The 26,355-nt window shown below is 43.1% G+C and overlaps 2 protein-coding genes across 3 annotated transcripts in view; both read right to left on the bottom strand.

Moving 5' to 3' along the window:
* LOC127619700 (F-actin-uncapping protein LRRC16A-like) overlaps window positions 1-26,355 on the bottom strand; it is a 47,736-nt gene that overhangs the window by 5,272 nt on the left and 16,109 nt on the right. The window contains exons 9-35 of the mRNA XM_052092651.1: window positions 22,337-22,412; window positions 22,150-22,238; window positions 21,926-22,020; window positions 21,672-21,758; window positions 19,357-19,460; window positions 18,864-18,941; window positions 18,686-18,756; window positions 18,456-18,560; window positions 18,088-18,157; window positions 17,906-17,987; window positions 15,572-15,671; window positions 15,344-15,398; window positions 15,088-15,260; window positions 14,856-14,924; window positions 14,657-14,750; window positions 13,892-13,990; window positions 13,167-13,295; window positions 12,944-13,090; window positions 12,677-12,849; window positions 6,318-6,405; window positions 6,124-6,240; window positions 5,730-5,796; window positions 5,376-5,626; window positions 4,681-4,781; window positions 4,275-4,608; window positions 2,249-2,297; window positions 1,845-2,051 (exon numbers count right to left, since the gene is read on the bottom strand). Coding sequence (XP_051948611.1) covers window positions 1,845-2,051; window positions 2,249-2,297; window positions 4,275-4,608; window positions 4,681-4,781; window positions 5,376-5,626; window positions 5,730-5,796; window positions 6,124-6,240; window positions 6,318-6,405; window positions 12,677-12,849; window positions 12,944-13,090; window positions 13,167-13,295; window positions 13,892-13,990; window positions 14,657-14,750; window positions 14,856-14,924; window positions 15,088-15,260; window positions 15,344-15,398; window positions 15,572-15,671; window positions 17,906-17,987; window positions 18,088-18,157; window positions 18,456-18,560; window positions 18,686-18,756; window positions 18,864-18,941; window positions 19,357-19,460; window positions 21,672-21,758; window positions 21,926-22,020; window positions 22,150-22,238; window positions 22,337-22,412 — 3,110 coding nt within the window. The remainder of the gene's footprint in view (window positions 1-1,844; window positions 2,052-2,248; window positions 2,298-4,274; window positions 4,609-4,680; window positions 4,782-5,375; window positions 5,627-5,729; window positions 5,797-6,123; window positions 6,241-6,317; window positions 6,406-12,676; window positions 12,850-12,943; window positions 13,091-13,166; window positions 13,296-13,891; window positions 13,991-14,656; window positions 14,751-14,855; window positions 14,925-15,087; window positions 15,261-15,343; window positions 15,399-15,571; window positions 15,672-17,905; window positions 17,988-18,087; window positions 18,158-18,455; window positions 18,561-18,685; window positions 18,757-18,863; window positions 18,942-19,356; window positions 19,461-21,671; window positions 21,759-21,925; window positions 22,021-22,149; window positions 22,239-22,336; window positions 22,413-26,355) is intronic.
* LOC127619714 (saposin-like protein 11) lies at window positions 19,455-20,855 on the bottom strand. Of its 2 annotated transcripts, none has more exons than XM_052092675.1 (2): window positions 20,443-20,855; window positions 19,455-20,364 (listed from the first exon to the last, which is right to left on the bottom strand). In XM_052092675.1, exons 1-2 carry the CDS (start codon window positions 20,824-20,826, stop codon window positions 20,125-20,127), a joined length of 624 nt encoding a protein of 207 aa, XP_051948635.1. In that variant the 5' UTR covers window positions 20,827-20,855; the 3' UTR covers window positions 19,455-20,124. The 2 variants fall into 2 exon arrangements, with proteins under 2 accessions (XP_051948635.1, XP_051948634.1); XM_052092674.1 differs by having other exon boundaries at window positions 19,455-20,442; window positions 20,521-20,855.

The following is a 26,355-nucleotide window of genomic DNA, read 5'->3' as shown; positions in this document are numbered from 1 at the left end:
TATGTGTAAAGTGTGCAGAATGTGTAGTGTGCAGAATGTGTAGTGTGCAGTGTGTGTAAAGTGTGCAGTATGTGTAAAGTGTGCAGAATGTGTAAAGTGTGCAGTATGTGTAAAGTGTGCAGAATGTGTAAAGTGTGCAGTATGTGTAAAGTGTGCAGTATGTGTAAAGTGTGCAGTATGTGTAAAGTGTGCAGTAGGTGTATTGTGCAGTATGTTTAAAGTGCAGTGTGTGTAGTGTGCAGTGTGTGTAGTGTGCAGTGTGTGTAAAGTGTGCAGTGTGTGTAAAGTGTGCAGTATGTATAAAGTGCAATGTGTGTAGTGTGCAGTATGTGTAGTGTGCAGTATGTGTAAAGTGTGCAGTGTGTTTAAAGTGTGCAGTGTGTTTAAAGTGTGCAGTATGTGTAGTGTGCAGTGTGTGTAGTGTGCAGTGTGTGTAAAGTGTGCAGTGTGTGTAGTGTGCAGTGTGTGTAGTGTGCAGTATGTGTAAAGTGTGCAGTATGTGTAGTGTGCAGTGTGTGTAAAGTGTGCAGTATGTGTAAAGTGTGCAGTATGTGTAGTGTGCAGTATGTGTAGTGTGCAGTATGTGTAAAGTGTGCAGTGTGTTTAAAGTGTGCAGTGTGTTTAAAGTGTGCAGTATGTGTAGTGTGCAGTGTGTGTAGTGTGCAGTGTGTGTAAAGTGTGCAGTGTGTGTAAAGTGTGCAGAATGTGTAGTGTGCAGTGTGTTTAAAGTGTGCAGTATGTGTAGTGTGCAGTGTGTGTAGTGTGCAGTATGTGTAAAGTGTGCAGTATGTGTAAAGTGTGCAGTGTGTTTAAAGTGTGCAGTATGTGTAGTGTGCAGTGTGTGTAGTGGTCAGTATGTATAAAGTGCAGTGTGTGTAGTGTGCAGTGTGTGTAAAGTGTGCAGTATGTGTAGTGTGCAGTATGTATAAAGTGCAGTGTGTGTAGTGTGCAGTATGTGTAGTGTGCAGTATGTATAAAGTGTGCAGTGTGTCAGTGTGTGTGTGTGTGAGCGTGTGTGTGGGTGTGTGTGTGTGTGAGCGTGTGTGTGTGCATGTGTGGTTGTGTGTGTGTGTGTGTGTGTGAGCGTGTGTGAATATGTGTGAGTGAGTGTGTGCGTGTGTGAGTGTGAGTGAATGTGTGTGAGTGTGTGTGTGCGTGGGTGTGTGAGTGAGTGTGTGTGAGTGAGTGAGTGTGTGAGTGTGTGTGAGTGCGTGTGTGAGTGCGTGTGTGTGCGTGTGAGTGAGTGTGCGTGTGATTGAGTGTGTGTGTGTGTGTGTGTGTGTGTGAGTGTGTGAGTGTGTGTGTGTGAGTGTGTGAGTGTGTGTGTGTGAGTGTGCGTGGGTGTGTGAGTGAGTGTGTGTGAATGTGTGTGAGTGTGTGTGTGCATGGGTGTGTGAGTGAGTGTGTGTGAATGTGTGTGAGTGTGTGTGTGCATGGGTGTGTGAGTGAGTGTGTGAGTGTGTGTGTGTGTGTGTGAGAGTGTGTGAGTGTGTGTGTGCATGGGTGTGTGATTGAGTGTGTGTGTGTGTGTGTGTGTGTGTGAGAGTGTGTGAGTGTGTGTGTGTGAGTGTGTGAGTGTGTGTGTGTGAGTGTGCGTGGGTGTGTGAGTGAGTGTGTGTGAATGTGTGTGAGTGTGTGTGTGCATGGGTGTGTGAGTGAGTGTGTGTGAATGTGTGTGAGTGTGTGTGTGCATGGGTGTGTGAGTGAGTGTGTGAGTGTGTGTGTGTGTGTGAGTGTGTGTGTGAGTGTGTGTGTGTGCGTGTGTGAGTGAGTGAGTGTGCGTGTGATTGTGTGTGTGTGTGTGTGTGTGTGTGTGTGTGTGTGTGTGTGTATGTGTTACTCACAAATGGTTCTGTTGGACTGAAGAACAGCAGTCGGACCGGACGAGATGACATCAGAACATGTGGATGGATGTCTTGAGTCTTGCTTTGAGGATGTGTGTGTGTGTTCAGGTGTGTATTCGTGTGTGTGTTTGGAGGTGACAAATTGGACAGTGTGTTCAGTTCTGGTGTGTTTCTGGAGCGCTGACGATGTGTGTTTAGTAGTCCCACCTGATGAATCACACAAACACACTCAGATATAGTGATGCAAATAAACACGATGGAAGGAACAAAATATTAATATTTAATAATCAACCACAGAAAAACCCTTTGATCGAGCACTATTATGAATATACACAATAATAAAGTAACTGCATATATTTACAATAATAAACATTATAATGAATACTGAAAGACACTGAAATCACCTTCATCATGCAGTTCAGACTGAACTGTGACAGTTGGAGACACAATCACCTGCGTGACACACAACACACCATTAACAATCATAACAGCTTACACTAGAGAAATCAGTTCTTCAACTTCAGCACTTTTATAACTGTGGACTTGTATGTATCGGGGTAACAATGGAAAGGAGGTGGTGAACCGGACAAAGCATCAAAGTCATATTTAATTCAAGATAAACAGCTGCCTGTAGCTCTCTCTCTCTCTCTCTCTCTCTCTCTCTCGAACTGCCTTCATCCCTGTCATCGGCTTGATTAGCCTGATTAGGGGCGGGGCGTGTGTCATCATGGCCCAGCCCCGCCCTCCTCCTCGCCACAGTCTACTAATATTTTTCTACAGTGTATATTCATGCATCATATGAGATTTATGTAAATGTGAGTCATTTCCATCACATTTTAAATTCTGTATTGTGTTTAAAACCTCTTCAACTCTGTGTTATGTCATTTGAAAGATTACAATCTGACCTTATCACAGAACAACATCACTTCTGTATTGATGTGTGTGTGTGTGTGTGTGTGTGTGTGTGTGTGGCAGAGGTGTAGGGAATTCTAGAAAGACCTACATCTCTGCTTTATTGACCTGGTCAAGGCCTATGATACCATCAGTAGCTCTGGGTTGTTCTTCGTGCTTTCAGAGTCCCAGATCCGCTGCTGGCGATCATTAAGGACCTTCATGATGGCGAGCAGGCCAGGGTAAAACTACGTGGTTGGGAGTCGGAGCCATTACCTGTTCACCTTGGAGTGCGACAGGGATGTCCTCTGGCTCCCACATTATTTAATATCTATTTCGACCACGTGGTTCGTGAAGCCTTCGATGGCTGTACTGGAGGAATTTCCATCAGGTACAGATATAATGGGAGGTTGATCGATGCCCGGGTGCGGTCAAGGGATGCTCCCTATTGGTCAACCACATTATGTATGCTGATGATCTGGTGATTGCTGCTCACTCAGAGGAGGAGTTGGAGGCGCTGCTGATGAACCTGGAGCTTGCCACTAAGAGATGGGGCCTTACCATCAGCCCAACCAAAACTAAGCACCTGCCTGGGTATTATGTACCATCTGACACTACACCCCCACAGCTCCCAATTGGTGATGGGGCAGTTGTGGAGAGAGTGGAGTGTTTTCCATACCTGGGAAGTGTGCTCATGACCGGCTCCGGTTTGACAGCAGAGGTCTCACTCCGAATCAGTCGAGCGGCATTATCTTTTCATCGGTTGCGTAACGCTGTGTGGAAGCTACCGGTTTGTCGCTCCGCACGAAGCTTCAGGTATTCTCGGCCACGGTCATTCCCTCCCTTCTCTGTGCTTGCGAAACGTGGACCCCCCTAATGGAACATCATCGCCGGCTAGAAACATTTAGGCTGGCCTGCCTAAGATCCATCCTGGGTTTAACCAGGCTAGATTGTGTGAGGAGCTCACAAGTCTTTGAGAGATGTGGACAAAGTCCCATCGGTGAGCTCCTCCGGCAGGCAAGGTTGCGTTGGCTGGGTCACGTAGCCCGCATGCCTGGCCACCGTATGCCTAAACAGTTGTTGTTCGGCCGGATAGAGGGGGCTAAGCGGGCACGGCACAGGCTGGAGAAGAGATGGAGTGATGTGGTACAGGAGGATGTGGAGCTGAGTGGACTTGCCGATGACTGGTACCAGTCCAACAACAACGGAGGGCAGAGGAGCGACGCTCACAACAACGAGCAGAGCGCCTGGTGGCTAAAGCACAGCAAGTTGGCATAGTAGGGGGCACAGGTGGTGCATCAGCCAGTCATCTCAGTCAGTCGACCCGTGTCACCTATTGGATCTGTCCCGAGACCTCCTGCCAGCAGGCGTTCGACAATTCACGTGGCCTTAACGTGCACATAGCCTGGCACAAGCGCCGTGGTGACGTCACCACCACTTAGTGGTGAATGGCGGTTGTTGTTGTTGTGTGTGTGTGTGTGTGTGTGTGTGTGTGAGTAAGTGAGTATGTGTGTATGTGTGTGTATGCATGTAACTCACTTTGTCTTTTTTGCGTTTTTCTTGTTTGGCTCGTATTTCTGCTAGTAGGTCACTGCCGAGCACCTGAACGCCCATGTGTCGCCCCATCAGCGGACTGTCATGTTTAACACCTTCCTGCACGTGACCTCTGACCTCAGGTGCCACATGCTCTGGCACAGGGTCATTTAGTGTCACCACGAGCTTTGGGGGTTGGGCGTTTGTTTCTGTTGGAGTCGTTGTTGCCGTGGCACTGGGCGTGGTGCTGGTGGTTTTAGTGGACGAGCGATGTTTGATGAGGTCAAAGAAGCCGCTTATGCGCGACTCTCTCTTCTTCTCTGCATCCACAACACTCGATCTACAGACAGAACGGCAGGATTATCAGACTAGAATCGACATTAAACAGCAAAATAATGCTGTAGATTCTCACTTTGGTCCGATGTTGTTGACTTTTTTGTAGTAAAACTCTTGCAGTCCTTCATCAACAATGATGCTCGGATCCACTTCCTGTGAGGAGTCTTTTCTGATTGGCTGACAGAGGGAAAACATCAGCAGGGATGTTAATTAATAATATGGTTGGGTAAGTAACTAAAAAAAAAAAAGTAATCCACTACAATCAACTACTTTTATAAAAAATTTTATCAGAAAATGTACTTATTACTTCATTGAAAAAGTAATCAATACTTAATTAAAAATACTTTTTTAAGTTACTTTTTTAAAATACTTGGGCTACAAGTATTTTTTGTTTTTCCAGTCAGCAAATTCAAAATAATGTCTATTTTCTTCTTGTTCATCGTCGCACACCCGTCAACTTTTACAGAAACGCAAACAAACGTATGTATGAATTCACATTTTAATTGTATTACACATAAATTATATTTTAAGTAATGTACTTAAAAATCACTACTTTCATTGCAAGTCAGTGACTGTAATCTGATTACATGAATTTGAAATGTAACGTGTTACACTACTTTTGTGCCTAAACTTAATTCGATTAAAGTAACTAATTACTTTATAATACAATTACACCCAAAACTGTTCAATTTAAAGGCACACTGCACACAGCACAAATCTTTGCCGCATCAAGCCGAAATAATAATATGTATAATATTATAAATGCGTTACCGCTGCTCTGCTGGGTTTGGCCTTCTTGGTGCGTCGCGGTCTGTATTTGGTCACGTGTTGTAGAGAGGGCGTGTCTACTGAAATGAGTTCATTGAAATGCACAGCCAGAGGCTGCTCTGGCTCCACCTCCACAGGGGTCATAGGCAGGAGCGGGGACATTGGTGGGGGCGGGGTCAGTGATGGGGGCGGGGCCAGGTCATACACATGGGTGGACATGTCCTCTAACGCCTTACACAGATCAAAGCCCAGCTCTGACACACAGACCAATCACAAACACTCAATTAATCATTAATAATTCATTAGAAAAGCCCAAACAAATGGTAGCTGCGATATGAAGTGTTTGTGTTCACGTACCGAAGGCCGAAGACATGGGTCTGAACATTTGGCTGTAAACAGTCTTCCTCTTGTTTCTATGTGTGACCTGTACATTTAACACACACACACACACACACACACACACACACACACACACACACACACACACATAAACATAAACATTAACATATACATTTATTTGATATTTACACCTTAGAACACACTAAGATATTTCACCTGAACATTTTGTCATCATTTACACACCTTCATGTCATTCCAAACCAGTATGACTTACTTTCTTTTGTGGAACACAAAATGAGATGTTAAAAGTAAGTCATACAGGTTTGCAACAACATAATGGTGATTAAATAATGACAGAATTTTCATTTATGGGTAAAATATCCCTTTAAATCACTGTGATTTCTCTGTATACCTCTGGCTCTGCTTGTATCAGGTTGTGTGTATGCATTTCTGTCTCGTCTAGAACTTCCGTCTCATGTGAGTCGTGATCCAGCAGCGGCTGATGAGCTTGTCTGCTCAGATGAGCCGCCTGACACACACACACACACACATGAATACAGGCTCACACACATATACACTGTGTGGTTAAATGTGTGTAAATCTCACCAGTGTGTGTTGTGAGTGTGAGAGAGACTGTAAGATCTCATCAGTGATGTAATCAGAGAGACATGATGCCATGCTGAACTTCACTTCACTGAAAACAAACACACAAACACGGTTGATTACTTTCTCAAACAGAAAAGGCATTTCAAGTACAGTAAGACACTTACAATGGAAGTCTATGGGACGTGTGTACTGTGTAGATTACTTCTGAATTTTAAAATGTTACAGATTACAAATTACATTACTAAAAATTGTAGTTAGTAATCTATTGGATTACATTTTTAAGGTAAACTATTTTGATTGGTTTTAGAGTACTTTTTAATTTTAGATTACTTTTTAATTTTAGGATTACTTTTTACTTTTGGGATTACTTCTGACTGAATTCTTGTTTATCTGGTGCCACATGCATTTGAGTAGGATACGTTTGTTCCATTTCGATAATGTTGCTTTAAATGCATTAGTAAGAAAACTTTCTTAATGGATCAAAATATGAGAATTTGTGTATTTTGAGTGTGTGTGTGTGTGTGTGTGTGTGTGTGTTGCATTTCATGGATCTTCAAATGTTTGACAGCAATTTTGGCATTACAAGCACTATCCATGTGTATTAACAGATAAGGCCAGTTATATCTGTGAATCACAAAAAACAAAAACAAAAAAGCAAAGTGCATGCATTTACATTTTTAAAGCCAAGTACAAAAACTATTTGTAAATTAAAACTACATTAACAGCACTTATGCAGTCAGATCATCTATGCATGTCAGCTGTAGGCTGATTTAAAAAATATTTTAAAAGGAGAAAAATGAACAATGAATAAATTATGAACAATTTTCTGCCTTTTCATTATTAATATGCAATCATGTCATCCATAATAAAGTAACTTTAATCTGATTACGAGTACTTTAAAATGTAATTCAATCTAATTAAAGTACTTTGATTATGTAATACAGATTACATGTAATCTATTACTACCCAGTACTGGAGGCAAGTATACTGGAGGATTTAAAAGCAGAAATTTGCCACTCATTTTTGTTAAAACGTGTACAAATGTTCGCTATTTGAGCTGTAAAGTGTCTAAATTGTGTTGAATTGTGGTGGAACTACATTTCTAGGCATATGAACCTGTGCTTGTGTTACTGATGTTCTTCTTCCTGTGGGAGGAGTTTATCATGAGTAAACTGATTGAGTTGAATAGTCAACATGTTTGGCATGACATACGTATCTGTTTGGCATTACAAAGTCTCTTTAAAGGCGAGTCACTCCACTCTCGGGCAGCTATTTTGTAATGTAAACAAGTGGCATAAAAGTACATTTACAAATATTTAAAAACAAATATTATTGATGTGTAATTCAGTTCAAATGTGAATTCTTATGTTCATATGAACGCCTGTTGACAGCTGAAGTGTGTGCTACAAAGAACAAGGAAATAGACATTATTTTGTATATGTTAAGCGGAAAAACAAAAAGGTTTTTTGTCAAGTGTTTTAGAAAGTAACTAAAAAGTGAAGTATTTAGTAATATGATTACTTTTCCAATGAAATAATCAATAAAGTAATCTGATTACAATATTATATAAGTAGATGAAATTGTAGTGAATTACTTTTAGAGTATATAACCCAACACTGGTTGATAATAATGTGCAAATTAACAAAAACATGTGACAAAACTTTAACAGCCCAAACTTTAATCAAATATTCAAATGTTGAGAAGAATTTATAAACGTTTATGTGGTGATGGGCATGGCTGAATGATGTCTGTATAGAGTGAGATCGGGAAAATGAGAGCAATAAGGATTGACACCTGTGGGAAATGATCTCTAACAGCTGTTTGTGTTGAGCAATGAGAGCTGAGAGGGATAAAAGAGGCAGTCATGACCGCCAAGAGATAAATGCATGCTGCAGTGTTTGTGTGCACATTGAGTGGAATGCTGAAGGCAGAACTTTATATGTGTCCAATAGAATTTACGTTGTATTGTTAATCCAGCTCCCGCTATCTACTTTAAACAAAGAAAGCTAGAGACGTGTCACAATGGTTCAGAAACCAGGGAATTAAGAGGAAGAAACATCGTCATGAAGTCTTTGGCGGAACTGATTAAGACCCTCGCTGGCATCCACCAAGCTCAACATCAGGCTCTACTTGAGCTGTGCGTGGAAAAGGAGCAGCAGTTCCAGGTGCTCCTCCAGGCTCAAACGGGGACTAGTGGGTGTTACGGAGCTTGGTACACCTGGAGACCTCGGCTGCAAACCCGGACCCACCTATGGCCATACCGCATGTCACGCTGATGAAAATAGGACCTCAAGATGACCTAGAGGTGATCCTTGATTTCTTCGAGCGGATAGCTGGAGCATGGAACTGGCCCATTATGCAGTGGGCTGCACGCCTCATGCCACTGTTGTCCGGGGAAGCCCAACTCATGACACACCAACTACCTGCATCTAGCCTCCTGCTGTACGAGGACCTGAAGAAAGCCATCCAGCAACGGTTTGGCCAAAGCCCAGAGCAACAAAGCTACTACACGAACTGTACGAACTATTGGGGATTAAATCGATTTGTACCAGCATCTACCACTCCCAAACAAATGGCATGGTCGAACGATTTAATCAGGCACTAAAGAATATGATTAGTACGTTTGTGCACGAAGACACTCGAATTTGGGACAAGTGGCTCAAGCCCCTGTTATTTGCTTTATGAGAGGTCCAACAAGACCATTCTCCCCATTTGACTTATTGTACGGCCGTTGACCATGCGGCATGCTCGACATCCTATGGGAAAATTGGGAGGACAGACCCTCAAACAGCAAAAACTAAATTCAATACGTTCTTGACCAGAGAGCAAAACTCCTCACATTGGGGAAATGTACACAGGCAAATTTGCTCCAGGCTCAAGAACGTCAAAGCTGGCTGTATAATAGTGTTACTCGACTATGAGAATTAACACCGGGAGATAAAGTCCTTGTAGTACTCCCCACATCAAGCTTTAAATTACTTGCCAAGTGGCAAGGACCCTTTGAGGTCACATGCAGAGTTTCGGTTATGAGGTCAAACGAATGGATGGAGGCAGAGCACATCCGATTTACCACCTCAATCTCCAAATGTCCTAAAACCGTGGAGAGAGGTGGTCCCCATGACTTTGGTGGTTCCGCAGGTTCTGGAGAGGGAGCAGCTCGAACCGGAGGTGAACTTAAAAGCCATTAATGGAGTCGAGATTGAGTCATCTCGGTCACTTGGGGAGACCACCTCTCACCGCCACAAGTTACGGAGGTTGCCAGGTTGCAAGGAGAATGCTCTGATGTGTTCTCACCTCTCCCTGATGGCACGAATCTCATAGAGCACATTATCGAATTGACCACAGGGGTAGTGGTACACAGTCATCCCTCCCGATTACCCGAACACAAAAAAAGTGGTTTGGGAAGAATTAAAGGCCATGCTAGATATGGGGGTAATAGAAGTATCCAACAGTGACTGGGCCAGCAGGTGGTGCTGGTTCTGAAGAACAACGGTTCGGTCCTGTGTGGATTATAGAAAAGTCAATGCAGCGTCTAAATTTGATGCTTGCCCAATGCCTTGGACAGATGAACTGCTAGATTGGTTAGGCTTGGCTTGCTTTTATTCAACATTGGATTTGACAAAGGGATATTGGCAGATCCCCTTAACTCCCATGTCCAGTGAAAAGATGGCATTTTTCACACCGTTCGTATTACACCAATTCGTGACTCTTCCCTAAATTTTGTTCAGGGCCCAGCTATGTTTCAGTTGCTCATGGACCGAATCCTTAAACCGCACGCTGCTTATGCCACTACCTATCACTATTATTAGCTGCGGCACAAGCAGCATCTGAGGACTGTCCTTGAGATGAGCGGGACTCACGGCAAACCCATAGAAGTAATTATTCGGCCATCACAAGCATGCTGACTGATCTCACTAAAAAGGGGGCACGGTCCAGTGGACGGAGCAGTGTCAGCAGGCGTTACACTTTGCGGCGGGCCGTTATTGCACTCTCCTGACTTTTCTCTCCCTTTTATATTGCAGACAGATGCATCGGACATGGGTTTGGGAGCGGTACTGTCCCAGATGGTGGAGGGGGAGGAGTGCCCTGTGCTGTGTTTTGATGTGTTTATGGAGTGTGTTTGAGTATGGGCATACTTGGGGTGTGTTTTGCTTTAAGTGTTAGGACGTTTATGGGGCATGTTTTAGGGCATGTTTTGTGGTGTGTTTTTTGGGGTGCATTTTAGGCTGCATTTGGGGTATTTTGGGGATGTAGTAATGGGGTGTGTTCTGTGTTTGGTTTTGGGGTGTGTTTGAGGTGTTTTGGGGCATTTTGATGTGTGTGGAGTGTGTTTGAGATGCTGTGAGCATACTTGGGTTGTCTTGATTGTGTGTTTTGGGGCGCGTTTTGGGGCTGCATTTGGGGTTTGTTTGGGGAATGTATGAGGTGTGTTTGGGGTGCTGAGGACATACAGTGCATCCGGAAAGTATTCACAGCGCTTCCCTTTTTCCACATTTTGTTATGTTACAGCCTTATTCCAAAATGGATTAAATTCATTATTTTCCTCAAAATTCTACAAACAATACCCCATAATGACAAACAATACCCCATAATGACAATGTGAAGAAGTTTGTTTGAAATCTTTGCAAAAGTATTCACAGCCTTTGCTCAATACTTGGTTGAAGCACCTTTGTTCCAATTACAGATGAAAGTATTTTTGTGTATGATGCTACAAGCTTGACACATAAATTGTTGGGCAGTTTCTCCCATTCTTCTTTGCAGGGCCTCTCAAGATCCATCAGGTTGGATGGGGAGTGTCAGTGCACAGCCATTTTAAGATCTCTCCAGAGAAGTTCAATTGGGTTCAAGTGTGGGCTCTGGCTGGGCCACTCAAGGACATTCACAGAGTTGTCCCATAGCCACTCCTTTGTTATCATGACTGTGTGTTTAGGGGCGTTGTCCAGTTGGAAGATGAACCTTCGGCCCAGTCTGAGGTCCAGAGCGCTCTGGAGCAGGTTTTCATCAAGGATGTCTCTGTACATTGCTGCATTCATCTTTCCCTCGATCCTGACTAGTCCCCCAGTTCCTGCCACTGAAAAACATCCCCACAGCATGATGCTGCCACCACCATGCTTCACTGTAGGGATGGTATTGGCCAGGTGATGAGCGGTGCCTGGTTTCCTCCAGACATGACGCTTGCCATTCAGGCCAAGAAGTTCAATCTTTGTTTCATCAGACCAGAGAATTTTGTTTCTCATTGTCTGAGAGTCCTTCAGGTGACTTTTGGCAAGCTCCAGGCGGGCTGTCATGTGCCTTTTACTGAGGAGTGGCTTCCGTCTGGCCACTCTACCATTCAGGCCTGATTGGTGGAGTGCTGCAGAGATGGTTGTTCTTCTGGAAGGTTCTTCTCTCTCCACAGAGAAACGATGGAGCTCTGTCAGAGTGACCATCAGGTTCTTGGTCACCTCCCTGACTAATGCCCTTCTCCCCTGATCGCTCAGTTTGGCCGGGCGGCCAGTTCTAGGAAGAATCCTGATGGTTCCAAACTTCCATTTACGGATAATAGAGGCCACTGTGCTCATTGGGACCTTCAATGCTGCAGAAATGTTTCTGTACCCTTCCCCAGATCTGTGCCTCGACACAATCCTGTCTCGGAGGTCTACAGACAATTTCTTGGACTTCATGGCTTGGTTTGTGCTCTGACATGCACTGTTATCTGTGGGACCTTATATAGACAGGTGTGTGCCTTTCCAAATAATAACCAATCAACTGAATTTACCACAGGTGGACTCCAATCAAGTTGTAGAAACATCTCAAGGATGATCAGTGGAAACAGGAAGCACCTGAGCTCAATTTTGAGTGTCATGGCAAAGGCTGTGAATACTTGTGTATGTTTATTATTTTTAATACATTTGCAAGATTTCAAACAAACTTCTTTCACATGGTCATTATGGGGTATTGTTTGTAGAATTTTGAGGAAAATAATGAATTTACTCAATTTTGGAATAAGGCAATAACATAACAAAATATGGAAAAAGTGAAGTGCTGTGAATACTTTACAGATGCACTGTATTTGGGGTGTCTTGGAACCTTTTCTTTTCTAATAATTGTGTCACGTTGTGGCTTAATTTCCATGTGTTTGCAGTTTTAATATGCTTTGCAACTTTTTTTGTAATGTATATTTTATTGCATATACATTTTCATGTTTTTTTAAGGAAACAGCATATTCACAATGCAAGTTACGCATTCTGACTAGCATGCAATTTAATTCAAGTTCACCTCTTTATTGGCTTCATTGTGTGTGCAGATGTGTAAGTTGTTATATTAAATATAGCTAATATATTTTGTGAACAAAAAATATAAAATTTTTTCACAGTCACCTGATCTTGTTGATGATGTCAATGGCGGACTGCTCCAGCAGTGTGGAGGTGATGAAGGCTTGTGTCACACTCATCTTCCCCTCAGTAGTATGTAGAAGATCACGCAAACTCGCCTTCTGCATCATGTGAGGACACACACTTGCTGCGGTGTCCAACATCGACAACAACATACTCTAAAACACGTGAGTGAATATTACGTTTTTGAACTGAAATAACATACATAAAAGTGGTTATGTTCAGTAGTGTTGTGTTAGTGTGTTTGTGTACCTGCAGTTGTTTGTCTATGACAGCGCTGATTTCTCCTGCAACTAAACTCAGTTTCTCATGCACCTGCCGCACACACACAGCCTCTGACCCGTCACTGACGCCCGCCACACGCCCATCTGAACGCAGGTGATACAGACTGGACAACAGCTACAAACACACAGAACATGCTGTTAAAAATGTGAATATAGTGAGTGTACATTTTGTATATGTGTGTGTATCTCACAGTTCTAGAGTTCTTGGCGTCTGTCATCAGTTTCTCTGCTGTCTTCATGTCCTGTTGAACTCTGTCACTCGCACTGAAGCGCAGTGAATTCAACTTATCTTGAACCTGTACACACACCTGCCCCATTAACTACACACACACACACACACACACAGACACACACACACACACACACACGCACAGGTCTATTGTTAGGATAAAGTCTGGTAGTGTGCTCATGTGTACAAACTCTCTTTCTAGATATCAGCATCAGCCTTTGGATGCCCATATCAATACACGTTAGTACACTATGGTGATGGGCATGGCCAAGTGACCTATATAAAGAGTGAGGTCGGGAGAGTGAGAGCGGTAAGGATTGACATCTGTGGGAAATTATTTTAACAGCTATTTGTGTTGTGCATTGAGAGCTTTGGAAACCCATATCAGTACACATTAGTACACTGTGGTAATGGGCTTGGCCAAGTGACCTCTATAAAGAGTGAGGTCGGGAGAGTGAGAGCAGTAAGGATTGACACCTGTGGGAAATTATCTTTAACAGCTGTTTGTGTTGTGCAGTGAGAGCTGAGAGGGATCAAATAGAGACGCACACAGCCGTATTCATGTGCGCATCGAGTGGAATGCTGAAAAGAGATCTTTGTTAGTGTGCAATAAAAACGTTAGATTGTTTATCCGACTCCCACTTCCTCCTTTGAAGAAAGAAAGCTAGAGACGTGTCACATACACACCTGTTGTGTAGTGCTGGTCATGATTCCCTGATGCAGTCTGAATGCTTGTTCCCGCAGATATCTTCTGCTCTCATGATTACGTAACAGATACTGCTCCATCTACACACACGCGCGGGGGGGGGGGGAGGGAGAGAGAGAGAGAGAGAGAGAGAGAGCGAGAGAGAGAGAGAGAGAGAGAGAGAGAGAGAGAGAGAGAGTGTAAATATAGAATGTACACATATATGTTTTGTAAATTCCTGGTATTTTTGGGGTGTGTTTGAGGTATTTTGGACATTCTGGGGTGTGTTTGAAGTGTTGTGGGCATATTTGGCGTGTGTTTGGGGTGTTTTGGAATGTGTGGAGGTGTTTGGGATGTTGTGGCCGTAACAGGGGTGTGTTTGAGGTTTATTGGGCATATATGGAGTGTATTTTGGGTGTGTCTGGAGCATGTACTAATGTGTGCTTAAGTGTGTTTGTGATGTGAATGGGGTGTGGTTGTGTTGCAATTTGGTTGTGTTGTGGGGCATATTTTGGGCTGCATTTGGAGCATGTACTAAGGTGGATTAAGTGTGTTTGGGGTGTGTTGGGAGTGCATTTTGGGTGTGCTTTGAGCTGTATTTGTTGGGGTATTTTAAGGTGTGTTCGGGGCATGTACTCAGGTGTGTTTGAGGCATATTTTGGGGTATTTAGGTAGCCTGAGGCATGTTGTGTGTTTGTAGTATTTTTGAGTGTCTTTGAGGAATACACTGAGGTGTGTTAGGGACATGTTTTGTGGTGTGTTCTGACCTTCATCAGGACGTCTTCTGTTTTCTCAGGGTTGTTCTTTAGAGCTTGTGCTGCGTCTGTGATGGGAACTGGCATGAACCTGATGGTGTAATTCCTACAAAGGACAATATCTAACATCAATGTACAGTACATGATTATACACACATGCTCACACAACAAACACACAGAAAAGAGCACATTCATTGAGAATATTACTCACTTCTCCAGAGCTGCAGCCACGTCCTGTAGCCCCTGAACACTGACACAGTTACGATCCCAAATCACTGTCCTGAAACACACACGCTCATCAAGAGACAGTTGCAAACTTTTGATTGAATGTTTTGTTTTTATATTTTATGAAAACACACACACACACACACACACACACACACACACACACACACACACACACACACACACACACACACACACACACGTGTTTAGTGCTGTACCTGAGTTTGGTGTTGATCTGCAGGGCTTTAGCAAGCATTTTTGCCCCAAAATCACCCATATTATTTCCACTGATGTCTAGATGAGTGAGACTGCTGTTACTGCCCACCGCGTTCAAAAACACAGACAGATCAGCTTTCAACCGTGAGTCCGCTAGAGACAGCGATGACAGGGGCTACACAAACACACAGTTCAAGTTTAAAACGACTGTGGCGATCAGAATCAAGCATCTCAAATGAAAGGATTTTACACACTTACAGATTCCTCCTCTTGAATCATGTGGATCAGAGCGACAAGAACCTGCCCAAGATTCCTGCAGAGAGACAATTACACACACACACACACACACACACACACACACACACACACACACACACACACACACACACACACACACACACACACACACACACACACACACCATTTACAGATCACACACATAAATGTAAAGCAGCTACAACTTGAATAAAACCAATTAAATCTCACTTCATTTTGATGTTGTTGAAGTTCTTGCCGATAGACAGATGTTTGATGGAGCGATTCTTTGAGAGCCACATGAGCAGTGTAGACAGATCAGAGTCCAGACCTGAGACACAAATACTGCTTTAACACAACTCTACTGTCACTCTTTAATGCATCTAACATCAGCTCTGAAGGACTGCAAACATGCGTGTTTGTGTGTGTGTGATCTGTGTACCACATCACTCCATCTCCTCTCTAGCCCGTGCTGCGCCATTTAGCCCCCTCAATCCAGCCGAATAAAAGCTGTTTAGGTGTGTGGTGACTGGGCATGCGGGATACATGACCCAGCCAATGCAGCCTTGCCTGCTGGAGGAGCTCACCGATGGGACTTTGTCCACATCTTTCAAGGATTTGTGAGCTCCTCACACAATCCAGCCTGGTTAAACTCAGGATGGATCGTAGGCAGGCAAGCCCAAATGTTTCTAATGGGAGAAGATGTTACATTAGGGGGGTCCACGTTTCGCAAGCATTGAGAAGGGAGGGAATGACCGTGGCCGAGAAGACCTGAAGCATCGTACAGAGTGACGGACCAGGTAGCTTCCACACAGTGTTACGCAACCGTTGAAAATATAATGCCGCTCGACTGATTTGGAGTGAGACGTCTGCTGTGAAACCGGAGCTGGTCATAAGCACACTTCCCAGGTATGGAAAACACTCCACTCTCTCCACAACTGCCCCATCACCAATTGGGAGCTGTGGGGGTGGAGTGTCCGATGGTACATAATACCCAGGCAGGTGTTTAGTTATGGTTGGGCTGATGTTAAGGCCCCATCTCTTAGTGGCAAGCTCCAGGTTCATCAGCAGCGCCTCCAACTCCTCCTCTTGAGTGAGCAGCAATCACCAGATCATCAGCATACATAATGTGGTTGACCAATAGGGAGCATCCCTTGACTGCACCCTCCCATCGATCAACCTCCCATTATATCTGTACCTGATGGAAATTTATTCGGTACAGCCATCGAAGGCTTCCTGAACCACGTGGTCGAAATAGATATTAAATAATGTGGGAGCCAGAGGACATCCCTGTCGCACTCCAAGGTGAACAAGGAATGGCTCCGACTCCCGACCACATAGTTTTACCCGGGCCTGCTCGCCATCATGAAGGTCCTTAATGATCGCCAGCAGCGGATCTGGGACTCCGAAAGCACGAAGAACTACCCAGAGCCCAGATCTACTGATGGTATCATAGGCCTTGACCAGGTCAATAAAGCAGAGATGTAGGTCTTGCTGGAATTCCCTACACCTCTGCTGTAGCAGACGGACAGAGAATATGGCATCTGTGCATATTCTCAGCAATTCACCTGGGAGATCATCTCTGCCCGGTGACTTTCCTGGTCTCAGACTCTGGATCGCTTTCAGTAATTCCTCAACAGATGGCACCTCAGCCAGCCACCCACAGGGAGTGACTTCTTCCTCCAATATTTGAGGCACTGCAGCCTCGGCAGGGTCATCCCCACTTTGTCCCATGTTGTTTTCCAGGCTCAGGGATTTCCCCTCCCCCAGAAACTCACAGAAATGATCAACAAATCTGCAAACCGGTTCCTGGGGGTCGGAGATTGGATTAGCGTTCTTTCCCCTAATGATGGTAATAGTTGTGGTGCTGCAGGTTACTTTTTTATGTAATTAAAGAGCGATTTGTGATCCTTGCACCGCCTCATGGCTCTCCGAACCTCCTAGCAAAGGCTGTGGTAAGCCTCCTCATTCTCTGACGTGGGATGCTGTAGGCGATGAGAGTGGATGGAGTGATGTGGTACAGGAGGATGTGGCGTTGAGTGGATGTCAAGCGGTACCAGCGGTGTCAAGATCGGCCTCTTTGGAGGAGGCTCGTGAAGGATGCTACGGGGCAGTTGGAGGCAGTCGCCCTCCAACAACAACGGAGGGCAGAGGAGCAACGCTCACAACAACGAGTGGAGCCCCGGATGGCTAAAGCACAGCAAGTTGGCACAGTAGGGGGCACAGGTGGCCCATCAGCCATTCGCCTCAGTCAGTCGAGCCGCAGCATCTGGGTCTACTCCGTGACCTCCTGTCAGTGGCGAATGGTGGTTGTTGTTTTGTTGTTGTGATCTGTTTATAATCCCTGTGTGTGCGTGTGTGATCTGTGTAGTTTGTGTGAGTGTGTGTGTAGTGTGTATGCACGTGTGTAGTTTGTGTGAGTGTGTGTGTGTGTGTATGCACGTGTGTAGTTTGTGTGAGTGTGTGTGTAGTGTGTATGCACGTGTGTAGTTTGTGTGAGTGTGTGTGTGTGTGTATGCACGTGTGTAGTTTGTGTGAGTGTGTGTGTGTGTGTGTTATATTAACCGTTGTCAGATATGTCCAGACTGGTGATGTTTGGAATCTCAGCAATACAACCTTCTAGGATTTGAGAGCCGGTCGACCGCAACTATACACAAAAACACAAAACCACAATCAGGAATCTAAATAACAATAAATAATTAACATTAACCAACATCAGGTAAACACTAGGGGGTTCAGTCTGATACCTCACAGCTGCTGATGTCCAGAGAAACATCTCGCAGGTTTGAGTTACAGGCCAGACCCAAGAGTAGAGCTCTGAACACATGAGACAACAAACATCAGACGAACATCAGCTTAACATCAGTCCAACAATAGTCCAACATCAGACGAACAACAAACATCAGACAAGAAACAGGCAAACATCAAACGCACAACAAACATCAGCTGAACAACAGTCAAGGAACAGTTAAACAACAAACATCAGTCAAACAGACAGAAAGAGTTAGAAAACAGTCAAACAACACTCAAGAAACATACTATGAAAAAACTGCCTAACAACAACAAACTTCAGTCAGACATCCGTGTTACAAGATCAGTCTGATATGAGACTCACTTCAGGCCTTCAGCAGGTAGTCTGGTTCCAGACAGACAGACGGTCTTGAGTGACACTGAGCAGCTGAAGAACTGCTTAAAGGATGAGGGGAACTCTTTACTTTTCCTGAAACACACAAGAGTGAAGACTCAAACACCTGAAAGTTACACACATACAGTACCTGCTGCAGCAGTGTGTGTGTGTGTGTGTGCGTGTGTGTGTGTGTGTGTGTGTGTGTGTTGTACTTGTACCTGAAGACACTTCTTGACATGTTGAGAACTGATAGGTGTTTCAGAGAACCACGTAAAAGTGAGGAGCATACCTGTAACACACACACACACACACACACACACACACACACACAGTTTAGTTCAGTTTGCATTGTAATAAAGTCTCATCTGTTGTGTTATATGTCGTAAATTGTCTGACCAGATCGAGAGAACAATCGCTGTTTGACATATCCAGAGTGTGGAGACTATTCGGTTGACCCAGGAAACTCCACATATTCTACAAACATAAAAACAACATAATAAACAACCTTGAAAGAGTGACAGAACAGAACAACACAAATACACATATATCTCCAATATACACACAACTTTAAATGCTAGTGTTTTTGTGTGTGTTTTTTGAGAGCAGAGCGAGCGTGTGAGAGTATGTGTGTATAAGTGTGTGCATGCTTGTTTATGTGTGTGAGAGTGTGTGTGTTTTTGTATGTGTGTGTGAGAAAGAGAGTGTGTGTGTGTGTGTGATTGTGTGTGTGTGTATGAGAGAGTGTGTGGGTTTGTGTGTATATGTGCGTGCATGCTTGTTTACGTGTGTGAGTGAGTGAATGTGTGTGTGTGAGTGAGTGTGTGTGTTTGTGAGAGCGTGTGTGTGTTTGTGAGAGCGTGTGTGTGTTTGTGTGTGTGTGTGTACCTACAGGCATGTCATCTCCTTTGAGTGCGTTTCCAGAGAGATTAAGGTGTGTGAGTGTGTTATAGATGGAGGGATTGGAGCAAAAACACAGAGCCAGAATATTCACACCTGAAACAACACAAACATGCACACACACACGCACGCACACACATGCACGCACGCACACACACGCACATAATTTGACCTCTACACATAACACTCAACACACAGGTTACTATGAATGTGATTTCAGTAAGTGTGTGCTGTTGTAACAATCGGAAGGAATTCCCGAGAGCTTGATCTAGATGCGGCTAAAAAGAGTTTTATTAAATTAATAATGTATGACATAATGGGGTAAACACAGGAACAAAGAAAACATTCACAATGGACAAACGTCTTACTCAGGAAGACCAGAGCAGATCAGGCGGATGACCATAAGACAAAGGAGACCAGAGCAGATCAGGCGGATGACCATAAGACAAAGGAGACCAGAGCAGATCAGGCGGATGACCATAAGACAAAGGAGACCAGAGCAGATCAGGTGAACGGCCATGAGACCAGGGAAACCAGAGCAGACCAGTCAAATAGACAGGAGACCTTGAAGACCAGATCAGATCAGGCATTTGTACTGGAGACCCAGTAGACCAGGTTGATGGCCATAAGACCAGGGAAGCCAGAGCAGAACAGGTGTTTGGCCCGGTGACCCTGAAGGCCAGAGTAGATCAGGTGGATGGCCATGAGATCAAGGAGACCACCTCAGGGAAAGGACTGGATCAAGAGGCCTGGTTGATGGCTACAGAGCTGAAACAGAGTCAGGAGGCCTGGCTAGTAACCACAGACTAGAGACTGGAGCCGTGGAAGGCAGAGTCATAGGAGACTCAAGGGGTGAAACTGTGGCAGGCAGAGCTGTGGAAGGCTCAAGGGGCTGAGCCAAGGGAGGCCCGAGGGGTGAAACCATGGAAGGCAAAGCCGAGGAAGGCTCAAGGGGTGAAGCCGTGGAAGGCTCGGAAGAGTCCCGAGTCTCGGGAGCAACCTCTGTGGTTGTGGGCATGGGCATAGACTCGGAAACGACCTCTGTGGTCGTGGGTGTGGGCAGAGACTTGGGAACGACCTCTGTGGTCGTGAACATGGGCAGAGACTTGGGAACGACCTCTGTGGTCGTGAACATGGGCAGAGACTTGGGAACGACCTCTGTGGTCGTGAACATGGGCAGAGACACGGAGACAACCTCTGTGGGCATGGAAAGAGACTCGGGAATGACCTCTGTGGTTGTGAACATGACCAGAGACACGGAGACAACCGCTGTGGTCATGTACATGGGTAGAGACTCGTAGACAACCTCTGTGGGTGTGGGCAGAGACTTGGGAACGACCATTGTGGTCATGGGCAGAGACTCAGGAATGACCTCTGTAGACATGAACATGGGCAGAGACTTGAAGATGACCTCTGTGGTTGTGGGCAGAGACTCGGGAATGAACTCTGTTGTCGTGAACATGGGCAGAGACTTGGGAACAAATGCCTTTATCCTCCTCCTCCTCCTCCTCCTCCTCCTCCTCCTCCTCCACCTCCTCCTCCTCCACCTCCACCTTCACCTCTGGGAGGCCGAAGTTGGCTACGCTGGCTCTGGGACATAGCCAGGTGTGGAAGACTCGGAAGCTGGAACCGGGATAGAGAGAGGAGGATCCTCTGAAGCGAGTGTGTCGAGTATTAGCCTCACATATTCCTCCCATGTGTAATCTCCGGACTGAGGCAATTCCCTCCACTGGCGTGTTGTGAGTCCAATCTTGTATATGGACTTTAGAGTGACATCATCAAATCCAGTGTAATGGTGGAGAAGAAGTGGGAAAACTCCCTTATAGAGAAGTCCGCATGGCTTAGTTTCACGGAGTAGGCCACTAGAACCATTTTGTGGTCAGTTGTCCTGCAACAATCGGAAGGAAGTCACAAGAGCTTGATATAGGTGCGGCTAAACAGAGTTTTATTAAATAAACAAAGTATGGCGTAATGGGGTAAACACAGGAACAAAGAAAACACCCATGATGGGGAAACCACTGAAATTAAGGAAACATTCACGATGGGCAAAGGTCTTACACAGGAGGTCAAAACACATAACAACTGACAAAGACTAGGGAAACAACAGGACATTAAATACACAATGGATAATGAGTAACGAAAGACAGGTGAAAACAATCGATGACAGCTGGCAGTGATGAGGGCAGGGAATTATGGGAAGGGAATCAAGGGAAACAGATGACAGGGGCAAAACACAAGGCAAACAACATGAATCATAACAGCTGTTGTGTAGCATGTGTGTGTGTGTGTGTGTGTGTGTGTGTGTGCCTTTTATTGTGAGTGAATTCTTGCTCAGGTCCAGGTGTTTGAGTCCAGGTGTGAGTTTACACAACGAAGAACTCAGAGCAGCAACACCTGTCAATCGAACACACACTAACAATCAAACACACTTTTAAAAAAGATTTTTAAAGAGAAATTGTACAGTTCAACTATTTTGTTTTCATAGGTGTAAAAAAAACGTTTATTGGTTTGCTCGTGTGTGTGTGTTAGTGTATTTGCGTGAGTGTGTTTGTGTGTTATACCTTTGTCTTCAAGTGAGTTGTTGGCCAGATTGATTGTATGTAAAGCTGAATGTGGATTTTGGCTTAAAGCACCAGCAAACTTCAACGCAAAATCACTGTAACACACACACACACACACACACACACACACACACACACACACACACAATGATACAGACACACACACACACACACAATGATACAGACAAAGTCCAAATTCTCAGATGTGAGGGTTGTGTGTGTACCTCTTGAGTCCTGTGTTGTCTAGAGTCAGTTGTTCTAAGATTGTGGATCGAGACACAACTCTCAATATCTGATCACACAGATCTGCTGTCTGTACACACACACACACACATCATCATCATCATCATCATCAGTATTTAAGCACAGAATCCAGCAGCACTCTATAGAGATTCATATACAGTCAGTCACCAGTTTAAAGTCCTTTATGGAGAGTTTGATGAACCAATGATTGAACTCCAGAGCAGCGATGATCGCCATCAGATCCCTAAACACAAATTCCCAAATAAATGTTTCACAATATAAACACACATAATAGCACTGTATTTTGACATGTAATACCATGTTTTTGACATGCACCATTGTAATGCCAATTTTTGTTTTATATATGCCATGGCAATAGCATGATTTTTAGACAAGTACTATGGTGATACCATGTACTTTTTGGACATGTACCATTGCAATACCATGTTTGTTTGGACATGTACTGTGAATGTGTTTAAGAAGTGTAGCACAAGATGGCGGCGGCGTAAGTGTTTGGTGCGGACTGGTCTGCTAATTATGGAATTATTTGACTTCAACTAATCTTACAATAAGTACTATATTGAATATGAAAGTCTATAAACAAAGCTTTCGTTAATTATTGACTTAAGCAAGCTCTACAAAGCGCTACAATGGAATAGTCAGCTATGATTTGCGCAAGTGCCACAATGGAACAATCTGCGTCAAATAAATTCCTTTTGGACGCACTGCAACAATTGAAGTCCGAAATGGTTTCCCATTTTGATGTGAAGATGGATAGTCTACAGATGAACTTAGACACAATAAAGCTTTCTCTATCAAGCCTGGGAGAACATATATCGGAGCTTGAACAAAGAGTCGGTGGCAACGAGGATAATATATCTGATCTTGGACAGCGTATTAAAACACTTGAGAGTGAAAACGATTACCTGAGGGACAAGGTGGATGATGCCGAGAATCGTAACAGGGTTTATAACCTGCGTTTTACTCACGTTCCCGAGAAGTCGGAGGGCAAAGACACATGTGGATTTATTTCCAGTCTGATCCAGCAGCTATTCGGGAGAGAAAGTTTTTCTACTCCCCCAGTTATTGAAAGGGCTCACCGCTCTCCAATGCATCAGACCAAGGACAGCACTAGGCCAAGGGTGATTATGGTGAAGTGTCTCAGTCTCCATGATAGGCATAAAATCCTCCAACTTGCCCGGGAGAAAAAACATCTAGAGTATAATGGTGATCGTATACACATATTTCCTGACTTCAGTGCTGCTTTGCTTAGCAAGCGACGTCAATTCGATGATATCAAGAAACAACTCCGACAACGCAAATCGGAATATTCTCTGATTTATCCTGCCACTCTCAGGATTACTCTCAATGGGAAACCTCTTTTGTTCAAAACTCCAGCAGAAGCGAACTGTTTTCTACAGGGCGCTGTAAAATGCTGACTGATTGACTTTACTTATTGACTTTATTTGACGTTATTTGAGGGAACTTGCTGCAAAATGAAGGATTGAATTGTTCTGAATTGAATAGATGAGAAATGAGATCACTTAATTGTGAGAAAAATCGCGTTCTATAATTTTCAAAATTGCTGATAAAAAGTTGAAGCATATTTTCCTGAGTTGTATTGTGAGATTTATTTATTTTTATAATGTTATTGGAATGGTTCTCTTTTGTTTTGTTCATACTGGGAATTTAAGAAGTAAATGATATAAATACAACATTTAGTATATATTGGCAGATAGTTTGTTTCCTTTTTTATTTTTTATTTGTTATTTTTATTTACAATGTTGTGGAGCAGGCAGTTTGTGCTTGTTTGTGTGTGTTTGGAGAAACGAGTGTGTGTGTGTGTGTGTGTGTGTGTGTGTGTTTGTGTGTTTATGTGTGTTGCTCTTCCATCCAATCCCATGTTCATCTCTCTTATATTTTTTTGAATGACTATGGTTAAAGGTTTATTAGTTATTCACCTAAATATTAGGAGTTTACTTCATAAAATTGATCTTCTTAGAGCATGGCTTTCTTATAACAAACCTGCTGTTATTACTCTATCTGAAACTTGGTTAAATAGTAAAGTAAGTGATGATGAAATAAGTCTTGATGGCTATACTATATATAGAGTAGACAGAGGCAGTCGTGATGGAGGAGTTGCTACTTATGTTTCTGCAAGTCTATCTTCTGAACTTATTATTGCAAGTGAAAGTCCGGGCACTTTGAATGTCTTTTTGTTAGAATATGTTTTCATCAAAACAAACGGTTAATTATAGGAAACATATACAGACCCCTAATTCTCCATCTGAATCAACAAATAATATTCTTAGTACTATCAATTCTTTAAATTGTTTTGACGAAATTATAGTATTGGGAGATTTCAATCGAAATTGGCTTGATAGGTCCTCTGTGAAAGAGAGGAATCAGTTTGAAAGCCTAAATCTTACTCAATTAATACAGGAGCCTACTGGAGTGGAGGGGAACTCCAGGTCTCTTTTAGACTGGATTTTGGTCACGCATCCCAACAGAATCGCTGATTCAGGTGTTTTATCTGATTGTTTCAGTGACCATTCAGTTATCTTTTGTATCTGAAAATAAGGTTACCTCATCTACCACCTAAAATAATTAAGGTAAGACAATTTAAATATATGAATAATGATGCATTTATTCAAGATTTGTTATGTATTAATTGGAACAGAATGGATTTAATTCCTTATGTTGATGATGCCTGGAATTTCTTTTATACTGAGGTATTAAAAGTTATAGATAAACATGCTCCATGGGCATCAGTCAAAGTGAAGGGTAGACATTTACCATGGATTGCTGGTGATTTAATAACTCTTTTTAAGCAAAGGGACAAGGCCTGGGAAAGATACCATTTAACAAAAGATCAGGTAGACTGGATTGAGTATAAACGATTAAGGAATGTATGTACTGTTAAAACAAGAAATGCTAAATCTGATTATTATAAAAACTCATTATTAAATGATTTTACAAATCCAAAACACTTCGGGAAAAAACTTAATTGCCTGTTAAATAAATCTAAAAATAATTCCCTTGTAAAATTAAGAATTAATAATACAATTATAAGTGATCCAACCTCTGTGGCTGATGCCTTTAATCAGCACTTTTCTTCTGTCTGTAATTTACGTCCACCTGATTTCTGTTACTCCAACTCCGTAAATAGTAATGTAGTAAACAGCTCCTTTTCATTTACTACAATTCTTCCCACTGAGGTACAGCAGGCAATTCTTGAGATTAAATCTAGCGGTGGTGTTGGTATAGATGGTCTGGAGATAAAGTTTATTAAGATTGCTTCTCATGTTCTAGCATATCCATTATGTGATCTATTTAATTTATCTATATCTACTTGCAAAGTTCCAATCATGTGAAAGTGTGCTAGAGTAACACCTTTATACAAAAGTGGTGATCCTCTCGGTCCTAACAATTACAGACCAATCTCAATTATTAGTAATGTAGTAAAGGTATTTGAAAAAATTATATTCAAGAGATTGTTTAAATACATTAATGAGTTCTCTATTTTTTCTCCAAACCAATCAGGTTTTAGGCCCAATTACTCCACCACTGCTGCTCTCACAACATTTGTTAATGATACCACATCTTCCTTGGACAATAATATGTCCACTGGAGCAATATTTATAGATCTTACCAAAGCGTTTGACTTGGTTGATCATTATATTCTTCTCGATAAATTATATAACATTGGTCTCTCTGAACAGTCAATTTTATGGTTTAATTCTTATTTTCACTTCAGACGTCAGTGTGTAAATTTTAATGGGGCTTTCTCTCAGTTCTTGATAATGGAAAAGGGTGTGCCACAAGGTTCTTGTTTAGGCCCTCTTTTATTTTCTATTTTTATTAATGACCTCCCACAAATGTGCTCTGACAGTCAGATTCTCTTGTATGCTGATGATACAGTTATTTATTCTTCAAAACATTATATTAATTCGATTCAATCCTCACTGCAATCTGACTTTAATACTATTCAAAAGTGGTTCTCGGATAATGGACTTATATTGAATAAAAGTAAATCATACAGTATGTTATTCTCAACTAGGTCTGCCCGTCATAACCAAGGTAATAGTCTAACTATTAAATTCTTAGATGATACATTTATGGAGAATGTTGAGGAATTTCAATATCTGGGCCTCTGGCTCGACTCCAGCTTATCCTTCTGGCCTCAT

The sequence above is a fragment of the Xyrauchen texanus genome, chromosome 26 (genome assembly GCF_025860055.1).
Source record: "Xyrauchen texanus isolate HMW12.3.18 chromosome 26, RBS_HiC_50CHRs, whole genome shotgun sequence".
Classification (NCBI taxonomy): Eukaryota; Metazoa; Chordata; class Actinopteri; order Cypriniformes; family Catostomidae; genus Xyrauchen; species Xyrauchen texanus.
The sequence above is the reverse complement of the archived record's forward strand: the minus strand, read 5'-3'. Positions and strand labels throughout refer to the sequence as shown.

Coding starts and splice junctions, on each gene's coding strand:
- LOC127619714 (XM_052092675.1), bottom strand. CDS start 20,826: ATGTTCACGACAACAGAGTTCATTCCCGAGTCTCTGCCCACAACCACA. Junction 20,365..20,442: donor CCATGTTCACGACCACAGAG/GTCGTTCCCAAG, acceptor ACAACCACAGAG/GTTGCTCCCGAGACTCGGGA.